The sequence below is a fragment of the Pelobates fuscus genome, chromosome 3 (assembly GCF_036172605.1).
Source record: "Pelobates fuscus isolate aPelFus1 chromosome 3, aPelFus1.pri, whole genome shotgun sequence".
In the NCBI taxonomy this organism is placed as follows: domain Eukaryota; kingdom Metazoa; phylum Chordata; class Amphibia; order Anura; family Pelobatidae; genus Pelobates; species Pelobates fuscus.
Window position 1 is genome coordinate 380,315,275 of NC_086319.1, and position 17,153 is coordinate 380,332,427.

At 37.2% G+C, this 17,153-nt stretch overlaps 1 protein-coding gene across 15 annotated transcripts in view; it reads left to right on the forward strand.

Moving 5' to 3' along the window:
* The window catches only part of ELAVL3 (ELAV like RNA binding protein 3), a 60,668-nt gene that overhangs the window by 20,672 nt on the left and 22,843 nt on the right, over nucleotides 1–17,153 (forward strand). For 9 of the 15 annotated variants that reach the window (XM_063449528.1, XM_063449532.1, XM_063449534.1 and 6 more), the window contains exons 2-3: nucleotides 7,852–8,059; nucleotides 8,674–8,798. In XM_063449528.1, the coding sequence (XP_063305598.1) occupies nucleotides 7,852–8,059; nucleotides 8,674–8,798 (333 nt within the window). The remainder of the gene's footprint in view (nucleotides 1–7,851; nucleotides 8,060–8,673; nucleotides 8,799–17,153) is intronic. The other 6 variants (XM_063449530.1, XM_063449535.1, XM_063449539.1 and 3 more) reach the window with 2 other exon arrangements.

Sequence of the window (17,153 nt, forward strand, 5' to 3'; positions counted from 1 at the left end):
TTTCTGTCATACATATATAACAAGGACACACTCACGATATTCATTTGTAATGCCCCAACATATTTCACAGTGTTGTACACATGTACAAAACTCAAACTAGGCCAGAACTAATGCTTATATAAAAAAAAATCATAAAGTTAAATAAAATAAATGCATTATTTGACATTATATGGCAATGCATTATACAATTCAGAGGCCTGGGCTGCCCCAGTTTTAGCAGAGTCTAACCTATTGACTGTTCTTAGGAGATCACGTTATGGGCGTAATCAGCCTTCTAAGACTTACTGCAGGTTAGGGTATTCGCAGGACCCTATAATGAGTTACCAAATATGTTTCCAATAGGGACTGCACACATCCTATCAGGTAATACACTGGTAGTCCAGGCTCAGGGGATGGCAAACCCCCTAAAATACTCCCAAATAATGAAAGTCCAGGCACACAGATTCCCTTATAGAGCAGACATTTTATTGAATTAAACAACATCTTAACTGAACAGCAATAACCCGAACATTCACAAACCCACTAATGTAGATAAAATGATTAATCTTTATTATTGGGATTTAGTTACCGGTACTTAATATCCTATAGCTGGATAGGTAGCTAGACAGCCAGTCAGACAGACAGGATGATAGATAGACAGACAGATTTACATTCACATGTGTTTATACATTTATTTGTAGAATATTTCCTTTGTTTGGATTCTAATTGGTTGGTTTGAGAATACCCAATACAAAACATAGTTTTACTGTTTATTACGAACGGCCTAGTGAGGCTTAAAAGTGGGGAATGGTTATTGGATGTTCTCCCCCTGAGTGTCATTGGAGTGTCACTAAACCTGCAGACATCTCCAATACCTACTGCCTTAACCTACCCAGTCACAGCACTAACATGGACTATAAGGGTATATGTGAATACGTTGGTCCATCTAGTCAGGTATTTGCTAAGCATTCGTGAAATCATTTACTGTGCTAGCCATTACTATCTATACTGGAGGGCGATTCCATGCAACAACTCCCCTGTGAATTATTTTAGCACCTAGAGTTATAATGCACTTTTTTCACTGTGACTCAGAGTCTTCTACCTCATCAATTAATTCTTATATCTGCATTCTCCCAAGTCAATAAGGAGCAGAGATTCTCTTATTGCTACCGTGCACAGAGATCATGGTTCACAAAGGATATTGGTACAGGAGACCTAATTAAGGTGTCCAGTACATAAATATGTCATTCACTGCGAGAGGGTGACAATGTATGACGATGACTGGGGGAAACCTGTATGAATCACTATGAAGTAAAAAGGAGCCACGCACAGGAATATTACATTTTAAAATTAAGTCACTTTGCTCTCATTCTGATTTTAACGTTAGCTTCTGTTAGACACTCCCTTCTCAAATTTAAAATAAATAAATTAAATAAACAAATTAAAATCATTATTTAGTAGATTTACCCCAATGAAAAAATGCATATATGTAATTATGTGTTGTTCATTTTCATTAGGAACGATCTAAAACTAGCTTGCAAAAACTGTAGAGCTCTTGTCTGCAGCATTTCCAAGCCCTCCTCTTCTAACCCCGCCCAGACGTTCTGTGACTGTCCAATCACAGACCTCCCAATGCCGCTTAATGAGGAGTCTTTGCAAGGCAGGTGTTCTGGGCAATTGCTGACTCTTGAGTTTAGCTCCACTGAGCTAACCAAACCAGGAAGTAACATGAACTGTTGCCTGATTGGCAGCCTGGAGTGTGTAACAAGGTTAATTTTTAAAGGTGTCAATTTCTATTTAACCTTGCACCATTTGTAAATGGAACATGAGGGCACAGTTTTCACACATAAAGCAATTCAGCAAGCTAAGGTGTTTGGAGTGATCCTTTAAAGGGGCACTGTAGGCACCCAGACCACTTCTGCCCATTGGAGTGGTCTGGGTGCCAACTCCCACTACTCCTAACCCTGCAAGTGTAATTATTGCAGTTTTTTATAAACTGCAATAATTACCTTGCAGGGTTAACTCCACCTCTAGTGAACTTCCTGATTTCTAGCAAAGATTTTTTTTGCTAGAGCGTCGCTGGAAGTCCTCACGCTGTGTGAGGACCTCCAGCATCGCTCAATTCGCCATAGGAAAGCATTGAAAATCTTTTTCAATGCTTTCCTATGGGGAGCGCTAATGCGCATGCGCGGCAATGCCGCGTATGCGCATTAGGTCTCCCAGGCCGGTGGGCGGGATCAGTCTCGCCCACCGGCCAACAGAGTCAGTAGGAGGAGCGGCGCGGAGGAGGAGGCAGCGACGAGGGACGTCGTCGCTGCCTCAGGTAAGTGACTGAAGGGTTTTCACCCCTTCAGCAACTGGGGATTGGGGGTGGGAGGGAGAGGGAGAGGGAACCTGCAGTGCCAGGAAAACGGATTGTTTTCCTGGCACTGGAGTTTCCCTTTAAGGATGCCAGCTTTAACAATTATAAAATGTCCTGACTTTTACATACACCAACAGATCCATGGTTGGAAATTCCAAAGATTCCAATTGGATTTAGTAAGTAGTTTAGTTGGGGCTTGTATCAGTTTCCTAATGGAAATTATAAACCTCTTTGTAACTTGATCTCATAAGTGTATGATATTGACAATTTACTGAAAGTTACACATCACTATTTTTACAGAGATGGACATACTCTTTATATTGATTTTAATATTGATCCAAATATTACCAGCGTGGCTGACAGTGTCGTCAATAAAACATCTCTCTTCCAGAAATATATTCTAGTCATTATAATTATTTTTAACTTTTTAACCAGATGGTGAACACTATTGTTACTTTTTGTAGAGATTTCATACCGATTTCTTCGTTTCCCTTACGTCAGATTTAAATCAGAAAAATTCTGTAGTAATGAAGGACTTTGTGTGTTTCCTTAAAGGGCTATTCCAGACACCATGACCACTTCAGTGATTTGAAGCGATCTTAGTGCTTGGAGTCTGTGCAGCATACCAAGTTTAACCCTTTGGCTGCTTGTTAGCAGCATCGTAAGGCATCATTAGCCAGCTCGGTACAAGAGTTCTGGACTGGCTAATATACATTTTGTGCAAATTTGCACTCCCAGTGTGCCATTCATTGGCTTTGAGTGGTCAGCTGATGCTTTCTTCCACTGGATGACGACTGGATTGGCTTTCGGCTGGAAGTACATCACCAAGCAGGAGAGGAGACTGGGAGCGTGGCGTGACCCAGGTAAGAGGGCAAACTTTGCTAAACTGTTTGCCTCAGAGTACTCCTGGCATCATAACAACTGCTACAGTAGGCTCTATTAGTTTAGGTCTTGCACTAAAACTCCCACTACTTCTGGGCGGCAGAAATGACTAGAGTACACATCAGCCCCAATCTATGGGAAAAATAGCAAAGAAAAGAGTTACTTGCACACTTACTTGCACACTTTTTATTATCACTCCAAAGGAAATTTAAGTATACGCTCACCTGCCACGTCAAAGCAAACCTCTTTTTTTACCTGAAGCTGAAAGAAGCAAGGTGAATTGTTAGTGTAGGACTCGCCTAAGAGGATTGCCTTGACGTGGCAGGTGAGCTTACACTTAAATGGCCATTGGAGTGATAATAAAAACCTTTAGTTATTTAAATGTGCATAGGGATTTGGGATAGTGTGCAAGTAACTCTTTTATTTGGTTTCTGTTGGCTTAGGCCTCACCTGGGCCCCTTTAAGTTCTTTAAAAAAAATTCTCTACATATTGTAACGCAGTCAGCATGGGAAGCTAGATTTCCGTGCCCAAAAATGCTGCAATTATTGTCTTAACTAATTTGGATCGGTAACAAGAGATTTACAGTATTAGATTTTTATTTATAGATCACTACTCTTAATCTCATGTTATAATCCTGAATTAATATTAAATCATCGTTATGAATGATGCCAGAGGTCTTCCAAGCCATTTTGCAGGTATTTAGGTTGGTGTCATACAGAGATTCACTAATTATGCATCATTTCGTTTTTTTCTGGAAAACCCAATGGATTATTATATAAATATAGCATGACTAAAAGGTTTGGGACATAAGTAGACCAGGAATTCTGATGCCATCAAATGCTTTTAGTCAACTGTTAATGTCACGTTTATTTTTATTTTTTTATTTATTTTTTTATTCTTTATTTTATTGTGCATGAAGTGACAGTAGGCCTGCAGGGCCACAACAGCAACTGCAAGCTTTAATATAACAGTTTAGCATTTGAAAATGTGGCAGAATAAACAGCACTATTTTTTTTTTTTTTTTCAAGAAAAGCATAGAAAAAAAACACAATCTGAATTCGAACAGTGGTACATTAGTTTAAACAGGTTACGTTAGGCAATCTCAACATTTGTTGCTCTCGTGAAAGAACAGTAAAATGTGTTGTATCGATTCGCAGAATTATCTGTCGTTAAGACATTGCTCTATAAAGCCGAGGTTGGTAATACAAGAAGATAATATACAAGTAGGCATGTTAGGCACACTTCCAACATGTCACGTTTATTTGATCAAATATGGATGTTCTCACATTTAGGTTGTCAAATATTAATGCATACCTCCAAACGAAACATGTCAAATGAAGAAAGTGAGTGGGACTGCGACCAGGGGCGGGGCTGTTCTGAGATATTTTAGGCTACTTGCTAATAAAAGTTTATGTAACTAAAATGTAATTTGGAACAAGAACAGTGTGTCTTATTTACACAGACTGATTTCTAAACACATTTATTGTAGTTTAAAGGCACATTACTGGGAGTATTATTGCTGTGGAGCTCTGTTATACACTCAGTCACATTACTGGGAGTATTATTGCTGTTGAGCTCCGTTATACACTCAGACACATTACTGGGAGTATTATTGCTGTGGAGCTCTGTTATACTCAGACACATTACTGGGAGTATTATTGCTGTGGAGCTCTGTTATACACTCAGTCACATTACTGGGAGTATTATTGCTGTTGAGCTCCGTTATACACTCAGACACATTACTGGGAGTATTATTGCTGTGGAGCTCTGTTATACACTCAGACACATTACTGGGAGTATTATTGCTGTGGAGCTCTGTTATACACTCAGACACATTACTGGGAGTATTATTGCTGTGGAGCTCTGTTATACACTCAGACACATTACTGGGAGTATTATTGCTGTGGAGCTCTGTTATACACTCAGACACATTACTGGGAGTATTATTACTGTGGAGCTCTGTTATACACTCAGACACAATACTGGGAGTATCATTGCTGTGGGGCTCTGTTATACACTCAGACACATTACTGGGAGTATTATTGCTGTGGAGCTCTGTTATACACTCAGACACATTACTGGGAGTATGATTGCCGTGGAGCTCTGTGATACACTTAGGCACATTACTGGGAGTATTATTGCTGTGGAGCTCTGTTACACACTCAGACACATTACTGGGAGTATTATTGCTGTGGAGCTCTGTTATACACTCAGACACATTACTGGGAGTATTATTGCTGTGGAGCTCTGTTATACACTCAGGCACATTACTGGGAGTATTATTGCCGTGGAGCTCTGTTATACACTCAGACACCTTACTGGGAGTATTATTGCTGTGGAGCTCTGTTATACACTCAGGCACATTACTGGGAGTATTATTGCTGTGGAGCTCTGTTATACACTCAGACACATTACTGGGAGTATTATTGCTGTGGAGCTCTGTTATACACTCAGACACATTACTGGGAGTATTATTGCTGTGGAGCTCTGTTATACACTCAGACACATTACTGGGAGTATTATTGCTGTGGAGCTCTGTTATACACTCAGACACATTACTGGGAGTATTATTACTGTGGAGCTCTGTTATACACTCAGACACAATACTGGGAGTATCATTGCTGTGGGGCTCTGTTATACACTCAGACACATTACTGGGAGTATTATTGCTGTGGAGCTCTGTTATACACTCAGACACATTACTGGGAGTATGATTGCCGTGGAGCTCTGTGATACACTTAGGCACATTACTGGGAGTATTATTGCTGTGGAGCTCTGTTACACACTCAGACACATTACTGGGAGTATTATTGCTGTGGAGCTCTGTTATACACTCAGACACATTACTGGGAGTATTATTGCTGTGGAGCTCTGTTATACACTCAGGCACATTACTGGGAGTATTATTGCCGTGGAGCTCTGTTATACACTCAGACACCTTACTGGGAGTATTATTGCTGTGGAGCTCTGTTATACACTCAGGCACATTACTGGGAGTATTATTGCTGTGGAGCTCTGTTATACACTCAGGCACATTACTGGGAGTATTATTGCTGTGGAGCTCTGTTATACACTCAGGCACATTACTGGGAGTATTATTGCTGTGGAGTTCTGTTATACACTCAGACACATTACTGGGAGTATTATTGCTGTGGAGTTCTGTTATACACTCAGGCACATTACTGGGAGTATTATTGCTGTGGAGCTCTGTTATACACACAGACACATTACTGGGAGTATTATTGCTGTGGAGCTCTGTTATACACTCAGACACCTTACTGGGAGTATTATTGCTGTGGAGCTCTGTTATACACTCAGGCACATTACTGGGAGTATTATTGCTGTGGAGCTCTGTTATACACTCAGGCACATTACTGGGAGTATTATTGCCGTGGAGCTCTGTTATACACTCAGACACATTACTGGGAGTATTATTGCTGTAGAGCTCTGTTATACACTCAGACACATTACTGGGAGTATTATTGCTGTGGAGCTCTGTTACACACTCAGACACATTACTGGGAGTATTATTGCTGTGGAGCTCTGTTATACACTCAGGCACATTACTGGGAGTATTATTGCTGTGGAGTTTTGTTATACACTCAGACACATTACTGGGAGTATTATTGCTGTGGAGCTCTGTTATACACTCAGACACATTACTGGGAGTATTATTGCTGTGGAGCTCTGCTATACACTCAGACACATTACTGGGAGTATTATTGCTGTGGAGCTCTGTTATACACTCAGACACGTTACTGGGAGTATGATTGCTGTGGAGCTTTGTTATACACTCAGACACATTACTGGGAGCATGATTGCTGTGGAGCTCTGTTATACACACAGACACATTACTGGGAGTATTATTGCTGTGGAGCTCTGCTATACACTCAGACACATTACTGGGAGTATTATTACTGTGGAGCTCTGTTATACACTCAGACACATTACTGGGAGTATTATTGCTGTGGAGCTCTGTTATTCACTCAGACACATTACTGGGAGTATTATTGCTGTGGAGCTCTGCTATACACTCAGACACATTACTGGGAGTATTATTGCTGTGGAGCTCTGTTATACACTCAGACACATTACTGGGAGTATTATTGCTGTGGAGCTCTGTTATACACTCAGACACATTACTGGGAGTATTATTGCTGTGGAGCTCTGTTATACACTCAGACACATTACTGGGAGTATTATTGCTGTGGAGCTCTGTTATACACTCAGACACATTACTGGGAGTATTATTGCTGTGGAGCTCTGTTATACACTCAGACACATTACTGGGAGTATTATTGCTGTGGAGCTCTGTTATACACTCAGACACATTACTGGGAGTATTATTGCTGTGGAGCTCTGTTATACACTCAGACACATTACTGGGAGTATTATTGCTGTGGAGCTCTGTTATACACTCAGACACATTACTGGGAGTATTATTGCTGTGGAGCTCCATTATACACTCAGACACACCAACAATATGGAGCTGCTAGAAAAGAGGGAGATAAGGATAGAAAAGAGGGGCAGAGGGATTTTGGCCAAAATAAGGACGTCATAAGAATGTGATGGAAATATGTTGGTGAGACCTGACATTCATTGTGTTTCCCTCTCCTCTTCCCTCCAGCAGATAATTAGCACCATGGAGACCCAGGCCAGTAATGGGCCAGGCAGTGCCGGGATATTGAACGGAACCAACGGAGCAGCTGATGACAGCAAAACTAACCTGATTGTTAACTACCTGCCACAGAACATGACCCAGGAGGAATTCAAGAGCCTGTTTGGCAGCATTGGAGATATTGAGTCCTGCAAGTTGGTCAGAGACAAGATTACAGGTACAACAATTGTTTAATATTCCCTGCATGCAGCACAGATGGGGCAAGGAAAGGAAGACTGGGCATGAAGGTCAGGGCAGAGTTATAGCAAGGTTTTATTTACTAAACAGTGAGTTGTGGTGGGTTAAAACTCCCAAACGTAGTCCGAGTTGGAGATGATTTTCCATATTTGATATGTTGTTCTGCAGGTATAGCCAGGTGGTCAATGACTCTCTGAACAGTAAATAACGCTTGAACGTGACAGCTTGGGTCCATAACCTTCTTCCCCCAATACCTTGGCACAAGAAACTATAGAAAATTGCATGTGGGTTAAGGGCATAGATCACAGCTTTATTATGAACCGTTATCAAACCATGAGTTCTAAAACTGGTCAGTGGTCACCTACCTACCACACTGGACCCAGATATTGTATCCAAAGAAAGCCAACGCACAGGGTGGCCTCCAACTGATTATTCTCAAAACTCACCCAAGCTGTAACAAAGTAAGAGAGAAGAAACAGAACTAACCCACAATTAGGGGCCGGTGGGCAGGGCAGATAACTCTGTGCTTTGTTGTTGGGTAAATGTTTTCTCTTGGCTCTTTTATAACTCGAATCAATAATTAAACAATACTAGCTTCCCAATTGTCTTCCCCAGGTCAGAGTTTGGGATACGGTTTTGTAAATTATGTGGACCCCAATGATGCGGACAAAGCCATAAACACCCTGAATGGACTGAAATTACAGACAAAGACCATCAAGGTGAGAACCCCAAACTTTCTTATCAGGAGAAATATACTAATATTAATGTATGTACTGTATAATGATAAATATTGGTATTTATATAGCGCTAACTTATCCTGCAGCACTTTACAATATTAATGATACTGATAACACTGATAATGAACACACTGCGCTGTATAATGATACTGAGTATCTATACACTGATAATGAACACACTGCGCTGTATAATGATACTGAGTATCTATACACTGATAATGAACACACTGCACTGTATAATAATACTGAGTATCTATACACTGATAATGAACACGCTGCGCTGTATAATAGTACTGAGTATCTATACACTGATAATGAACACACTGCGCTGTATAATGATACTGAGTATCTATACACTGATAATGAACACACTGCGCTGTATAATGATACTGAGTATCTATACACTGATAATGAACACACTGCGCTGTATAATGATACTGAGTATCTATACACTGATAATGAACACACTGCGCTGTATAATAATACTGAGTATCTATACACTGATAATGAACACACTGCGCTGTATAATGATACTGAGTATCTATACACTGATAATGAACACACTGCGCTGTATAATAATACTGAGTATCTATACACTGATAATGAACACACTGCGCTGTATAATAATACTGAGTATCTATACACCGATAATGAACACACTGCACTGTATAATAATACTGAGTATCTATACACTGATAATGAACACACTGCGCTGTATAATGATACTGAGTATCTATACACTGATAATGAACACACTGCGCTGTATAATGATACTGAGTATCTATACACTGATAATGAACACACTGCACTGTATAATAATACTGAGTATCTATACACTGATAATGAACACACTGCGCTGTATAATAATACTGAGTATCTATACACTGATAATGAACACACTGCGCTGTATAATGATACTGAGTATCTATACACTGATAATGAACACACTGCGCTGTATAATGATACTGAGTATCTATACACTGATAATGAACACACTGCACTGTATAATAATACTGAGTATCTATACACTGATAATGAACACACTGCGCTGTATAATGATACTGAGTATCTATACACTGATAATGAACACACTGCGCTGTATAATAATACTGAGTATCTATACACTGATAATGAACACACTGCGCTGTATAATGATACTGAGTATCTATACACTGATAATGAACACACTGCACTGTATAATAATACTGAGTATCTATACACTGATAATGAACACACTGCGCCGCTGTATAATAATACTGAGTATCTATACACTGATAATGAACACACTGCGCTGTATAATAATACTGAGTATCTATACACTGATAATGAACACACTGCGCTGTATAATAATACTGAGTATCTATACACTGATAATGAACACACTGCACTGTATAATAATACTGAGTATCTATAAACTGATAATGAACACACTGCGCTGTATAATAATACTGAGTATCTATACACTGATAATGAACACACTGCACTGTATAATAATACTGAGTATCTATACACTGATAATGAACACACTGCGCTGTATAATGATACTGAGTATCTATACACTGATAATGAACACACTGCGCTGTATAATAATACTGAGTATCTATACACTGATAATGAACACACTGCGCTGTATAATGATACTGAGTATCTATACACTGATAATGAACACACTGCACTGTATAATAATACTGAGTATCTATACACTGATAATGAACACACTGCGCCGCTGTATAATAATACTGAGTATCTATACACTGATAATGAACACACTGCGCTGTATAATAATACTGAGTATCTATACACTGATAATGAACACACTGCGCCGCTGTATAATAATACTGAGTATCTATACACTGATAATGAACACACTGCGCTGTATAATGATACTGAGTATCTATACACTGATAATGAACACACTGCACTGTATAATAATACTGAGTATCTATACACTGATAATGAACACACTGCGCTGTATAATGATACTGAGTATCTATACACTGATAATGAACACACTGCGCTGTATAATGATACTGAGTATCTATACACTGATAATGAACACACTGCCCTGTATAATAATACTGAGTATCTATACACTGATAATGAACACACTGCACTGTATAATAATACAGAGTATCTATACACTGATAATGAACACGTTGCGCTGTATAATGATACTGAGTATCTATACACTGATAATGAACACACTGCGCTGTATAATAATACTGAGTATCTATACACTGATAATGAACACGCTGCGCTGTATAATGATACTGAGTATCTATACACTGATAATGAACACACTGCACTGTATAATAATACTGAGTATCTATACACTGATAATGAACACGCTGCGCTGTATAATGATACTGAGTATCTATACACTGATAATGAACCCACTGCGCTGTATAATGATACCGAGTATCTATACACTGATAATGAACACACTGCGCTGTATAATGATACTGAGTATCTATACACTGATAATGAACACACTGCGCTGTATAATAATACTGAGTATCTATACACTGATAATGAACACACTGCACTGTATAATGATACTGAGTATCTATACACTGATAATGAACACACTGTGCTGTATAATAATACTGAGTATCTATACACTGATAATGAACACACTGCGCTGTATAATAATACTGAGTATCTATACACTGATAATGAACACACTGCACTGTATAATAATACTGAGTATCTATACACTGATAATGAACACACTGTGCTGTATAATAATACTGAGTATCTATACACTGATAATGAACACACTGCGCTGTATAATAATACTGAGTATCTATACACTGATAATGAACACACTGCGCTGTATAATAATACTGAGTATCTATACACTGATAATGAACACACTGCGCTGTATAATAATACTGAGTATCTATACACTGATAATGAACACACTGCGCTGTATAATGATACTGAGTATCTATACACTGATAATGAACACACTGCGCTGTATAATAATACTGAGTATCTATACACTGATAATGAACACACTGCGCTGTATAATAATACTGCGTATCTATACACTGATAATGAACACACTGCGCTGTATCATAATACTGAGTATCTATACACTGATAATAAACACACTGCACTGTATAATAATACTGAGTATCTATACACTGATAATGAACACACTGCGCTGTATAATAATACTGAGTATCTATACACTGATAATGAACACACTGCGCTGTATAATAATACTGAGTATCTATACACTGATAATGAACACACTGCGCTGTATAATAATACTGAGTATCTATACACTGATAATGAACACACTGCGCTGTATAATAATACTGAGTATCTATACACTGATAATGAACACACTGCACTGTATAATGATACTGAGTATCTATACACTGATAATGAACACACTGCGCTGTATAATAATACTGAGTATCTATACACTGATAATGAACACACTGCGCTGTATAATAATACTGCGTATCTATACACTGATAATGAACACACTGCGCTGTATCATAATACTGAGTATCTATACACTGATAATAAACACACTGCACTGTATAATAATACTGAGTATCTATACACTGATAATGAACACACTGCGCTGTATAATAATACTGAGTATCTATACACTGATAATGAACACACTGCGCTGTATAATAATACTGAGTATCTATACACTGATAATAAACACACTGCACTGTATAATAATACTGAGTATCTATACACTGATAATGAACACACTGCGCTGTATAATAATACTGAGTATCTATACACTGATAATGAACACACTGCGCTGTATAATAATACTGAGTATCTATACACTGATAATAAACACACTGCACTGTATAATAATACTGAGTATCTATACACTGATAATGAACACACTGCGCTGTATAATAATACTGAGTATCTATACACTGATAGTAAACACACTGCACTGTATAATGATACTGAGTATCTATACACTGATAATGAACACACTGCGCTGTATCATAATACTGAGTATCTATACACTGATAATGAACACGCTGCGCTGTATAATAATACTGAGTATCTATACACTGATAATGAACAGACTGTGTAATAACACTGAGTATCTATACACTGATAATGAACACACTGCCCTGTATAATGATACTGAGTATCTATACACTGATAATGAACACACTGCGCTGTATAATAATACTGAGTATCTATACACTGATAATGAACACACTGCACTGTATAATAATACTGAGTATCTATACACTATAATGAACACGCTGTATAATGATACTGAGTTTATATACACTGATAATGAACACACTGCGCTGTATAATAATACTGAGTATCTATACACTGATAATGAACACACTGCGCTGTATAATAATACTGAGTATCTATACACTGATAATGAACACACTGCGCTGTATAATAATACTGAGTATCTATACACTGATAATGAACACACTGCGCTGTATAATAATACTGAGTATCTATACACTGATAATGAACACACTGCGCTGTATAATAATGCTGAGTATCTATACACTGATAATGAACACACTGCGCTGTATAATAATACTGAGTATCTATACACTGATAATGAACATACTGCGCTGTATAATGATACTGAGTATCTATACACTGATAATGAACACACTGCGCTGTATAATAATACTGAGTATCTATACACTGATAATGAACACACTGCGCTGTATAATAATACTGAGTATCTATACACTGATAATGAACACACTGCGCTGTATAATAATACTGAGTATCTATACACTGATAATGAACACACTGCGCTGTATAATAATACTGAGTATCTATACACTGATAATGAACACACTGCGCTGTATAATAATGCTGAGTATCTATACACTGATAATGAACACACTGCGCTGTATAATAATACTGAGTATCTATACACTGATAATGAACACACTGCACTGTATAATGATACTGAGTATCTATACACTGATAATGAACACACTGCGCTGTATAATAATACTGAGTATCTATACACTGATAATGAACACACTGCGCTGTATAATAATACTGAGTATCTATACACTGATAATGAACACACTGCGCTGTATAATAATACTGAGTATCTATACACTGATAATGAACACACTGCACTGTATAATAATACTGAGTATCTATACACTGATAATGAACACGCTGTATAATGATACTGAGTTTATATACACTGATAATGAACACACTGCGCTGTATAATAATACTGAGTATCTATACACTGATAATGAACACACTGCGCTGTATAATAATACTGAGTATCTATACACTGATAATGAACACACTGCGCTGTATAATAATACTGAGTATCTATACACTGATAATGAACACACTGCGCTGTATAATAATACTGAGTATCTATACACTGATAATGAACACACTGCGCTGTATAATAATACTGAGTATCTATACACTGATAATAAACACACTGCACTGTATAATAATACTGAGTATCTATACACTGATAATGAACACACTGCGCTGTATAATAATACTGAGTATCTATACACTGATAATGAACACACTGCACTGTATAATGATACTGAGTATCTATACACTGATAATGAACACACTGCGCTGTATAATAATACTGAGTATCTATACACTGATAATGAACACACTGCACTGTATAATAATACTGAGTATCTATACACTGATAATGAACACGCTGTATAATGATACTGAGTTTATATACACTGATAATGAACACACTGCGCTGTATAATAATACTGAGTATCTATACACTGATAATGAACACACTGCGCTGTATAATAATACTGAGTATCTATACACTGATAATGAACACACTGCGCTGTATAATAATACTGAGTATCTATACACTGATAATGAACACACTGCGCTGTATAATAATACTGAGTATCTATACACTGATAATGAACACACTGCGCTGTATAATAATACTGAGTATCTATACACTGATAATGAACACACTGCGCTGTATAATAATACTGAGTATCTATACACTGATAATAAACACACTGCACTGTATAATAATACTGAGTATCTATACACTGATAATGAACACACTGCGCTGTATAATAATACTGAGTATCTATACACTGATAATGAACACACTGCACTGTATAATGATACTGAGTATCTATACACTGATAATGAACACACTGCGCTGTATAATAATACTGAGTATCTATACACTGATAATGAACACACTGCACTGTATAATAATACTGAGTATCTATACACTGATAATGAACACGCTGTATAATGATACTGAGTTTATATACACTGATAATGAACACACTGCGCTGTATAATAATACTGAGTATCTATACACTGATAATGAACACACTGCGCTGTATAATAATACTGAGTATCTATACACTGATAATGAACACACTGCGCTGTATAATAATACTGAGTATCTATACACTGATAATGAACACACTGCGCTGTATAATAATACTGAGTATCTATACACTGATAATGAACACACTGCGCTGTATAATAATGCTGAGTATCTATACACTGATAATGAACACACTGCGCTGTATAATAATACTGAGTATCTATACACTGATAATGAACACACTGCACTGTATAATGATACTGAGTATCTATACACTGATAATGAACACACTGCGCTGTATAATAATACTGAGTATCTATACACTGATAATGAACACACTGCGCTGTATAATAATACTGAGTATCTATACACTGATAATGAACACACTGCGCTGTATAATAATACTGAGTATCTATACACTGATAATGAACACACTGCGCTGTATAATAATACTGAGTATCTATACACTGATAATGAACACACTGCGCTGTATAATAATACTGAGTATCTATACACTGATAATGAACATACTGCGCTGTATAATGATACTGAGTATCTATACACTGATAATGAACACACTGCGCTGTATAATAATACTGAGTATCTATACACTGATAATGAACACACTGCGCTGTATAATAATACTGAGTATCTATACACTGATAATAAACACTGCGCTGTATAATAATACTGAGTATCTATACACTGATAATGAACACACTGCGCTGTATAATAATACTGAGTATCTATACACTGATAATGAACACACTGCGCTGTATAATAATACTGAGTATCTATACACTGATAATAAACACTGCTCTGTATAATAATACTGAGTATCTATACACTGATAATGAACACACTGCGCTGTATAATAATACTGAGTGTCTATACACTGATAATGAACACACTGCGCTGTATAATAATACTGAGTATCTATACACTGATAATGAACACACTGCGCTGTATAATAATACTGAGTATCTATACACTGATAATGAACACACTGCGCTGTATAATAATACTGAGTATCTATACACTGATAATGAACACACTGCGCTGTATAATAATACTGAGTGTCTATACACTGATAATGAACACACTGTATAATAATACTGAGTATCTATACACTGATAATGAACACACTGCGCTGTATAATGATACTGAGTATCTATACACTGATAATTAACACGCTGCGCTGTATAATAATCTGAGTATCTATACACTGATAATGAACACACTGTATAATAATACTGAGTATCTATACACTGATAATGAACACACTGCGCTGTATAATGATACTGAGTATCTATACACTGATAATGAACACACTGCACTGTATAATAATACTGAGTATCTATACACTGATAATGAACACACTGCGCTGTATAATAATACTGAGTATCTATACACTGATAATGAACACGCTGCGCTGTATAATAATACTGAGTATCTATACACTGATAATGAACACACTGCAATGTATAATAATACTGAGTATCTAAACACTGATAGTGAACACACTGCTGTATAATGATACTGAGTATCTATACACTGATAATGAACACACTGTATAATAATACTGAGTATCTATACACTGATAATGAACACACTGCGCTGTATAATGATACTGAGTATCTTTACACTGATAATGAACACTCTGCGCTGTATAATAATACTGAGTATCTATACACTGATAATGAACACGCTGCGCTGTATAATAATACTGAGTATCTATACACTGATAATGAACACGCTGCGCTGTATAATAATACTGAGTATCTATACACTGATAATGAACACACTGCACTGTATAATAATACTGAGTATCTATACACTGATAATGAACACACTGCGCTGTATAATAATACTGAGTATCTATACACTGATAATGAACACACTGCGCTGTATAATAATACTGAGTATCTATACACTGATAATGAACACACTGCGCTGTATAATAATACTGAGTATCTATACACTGA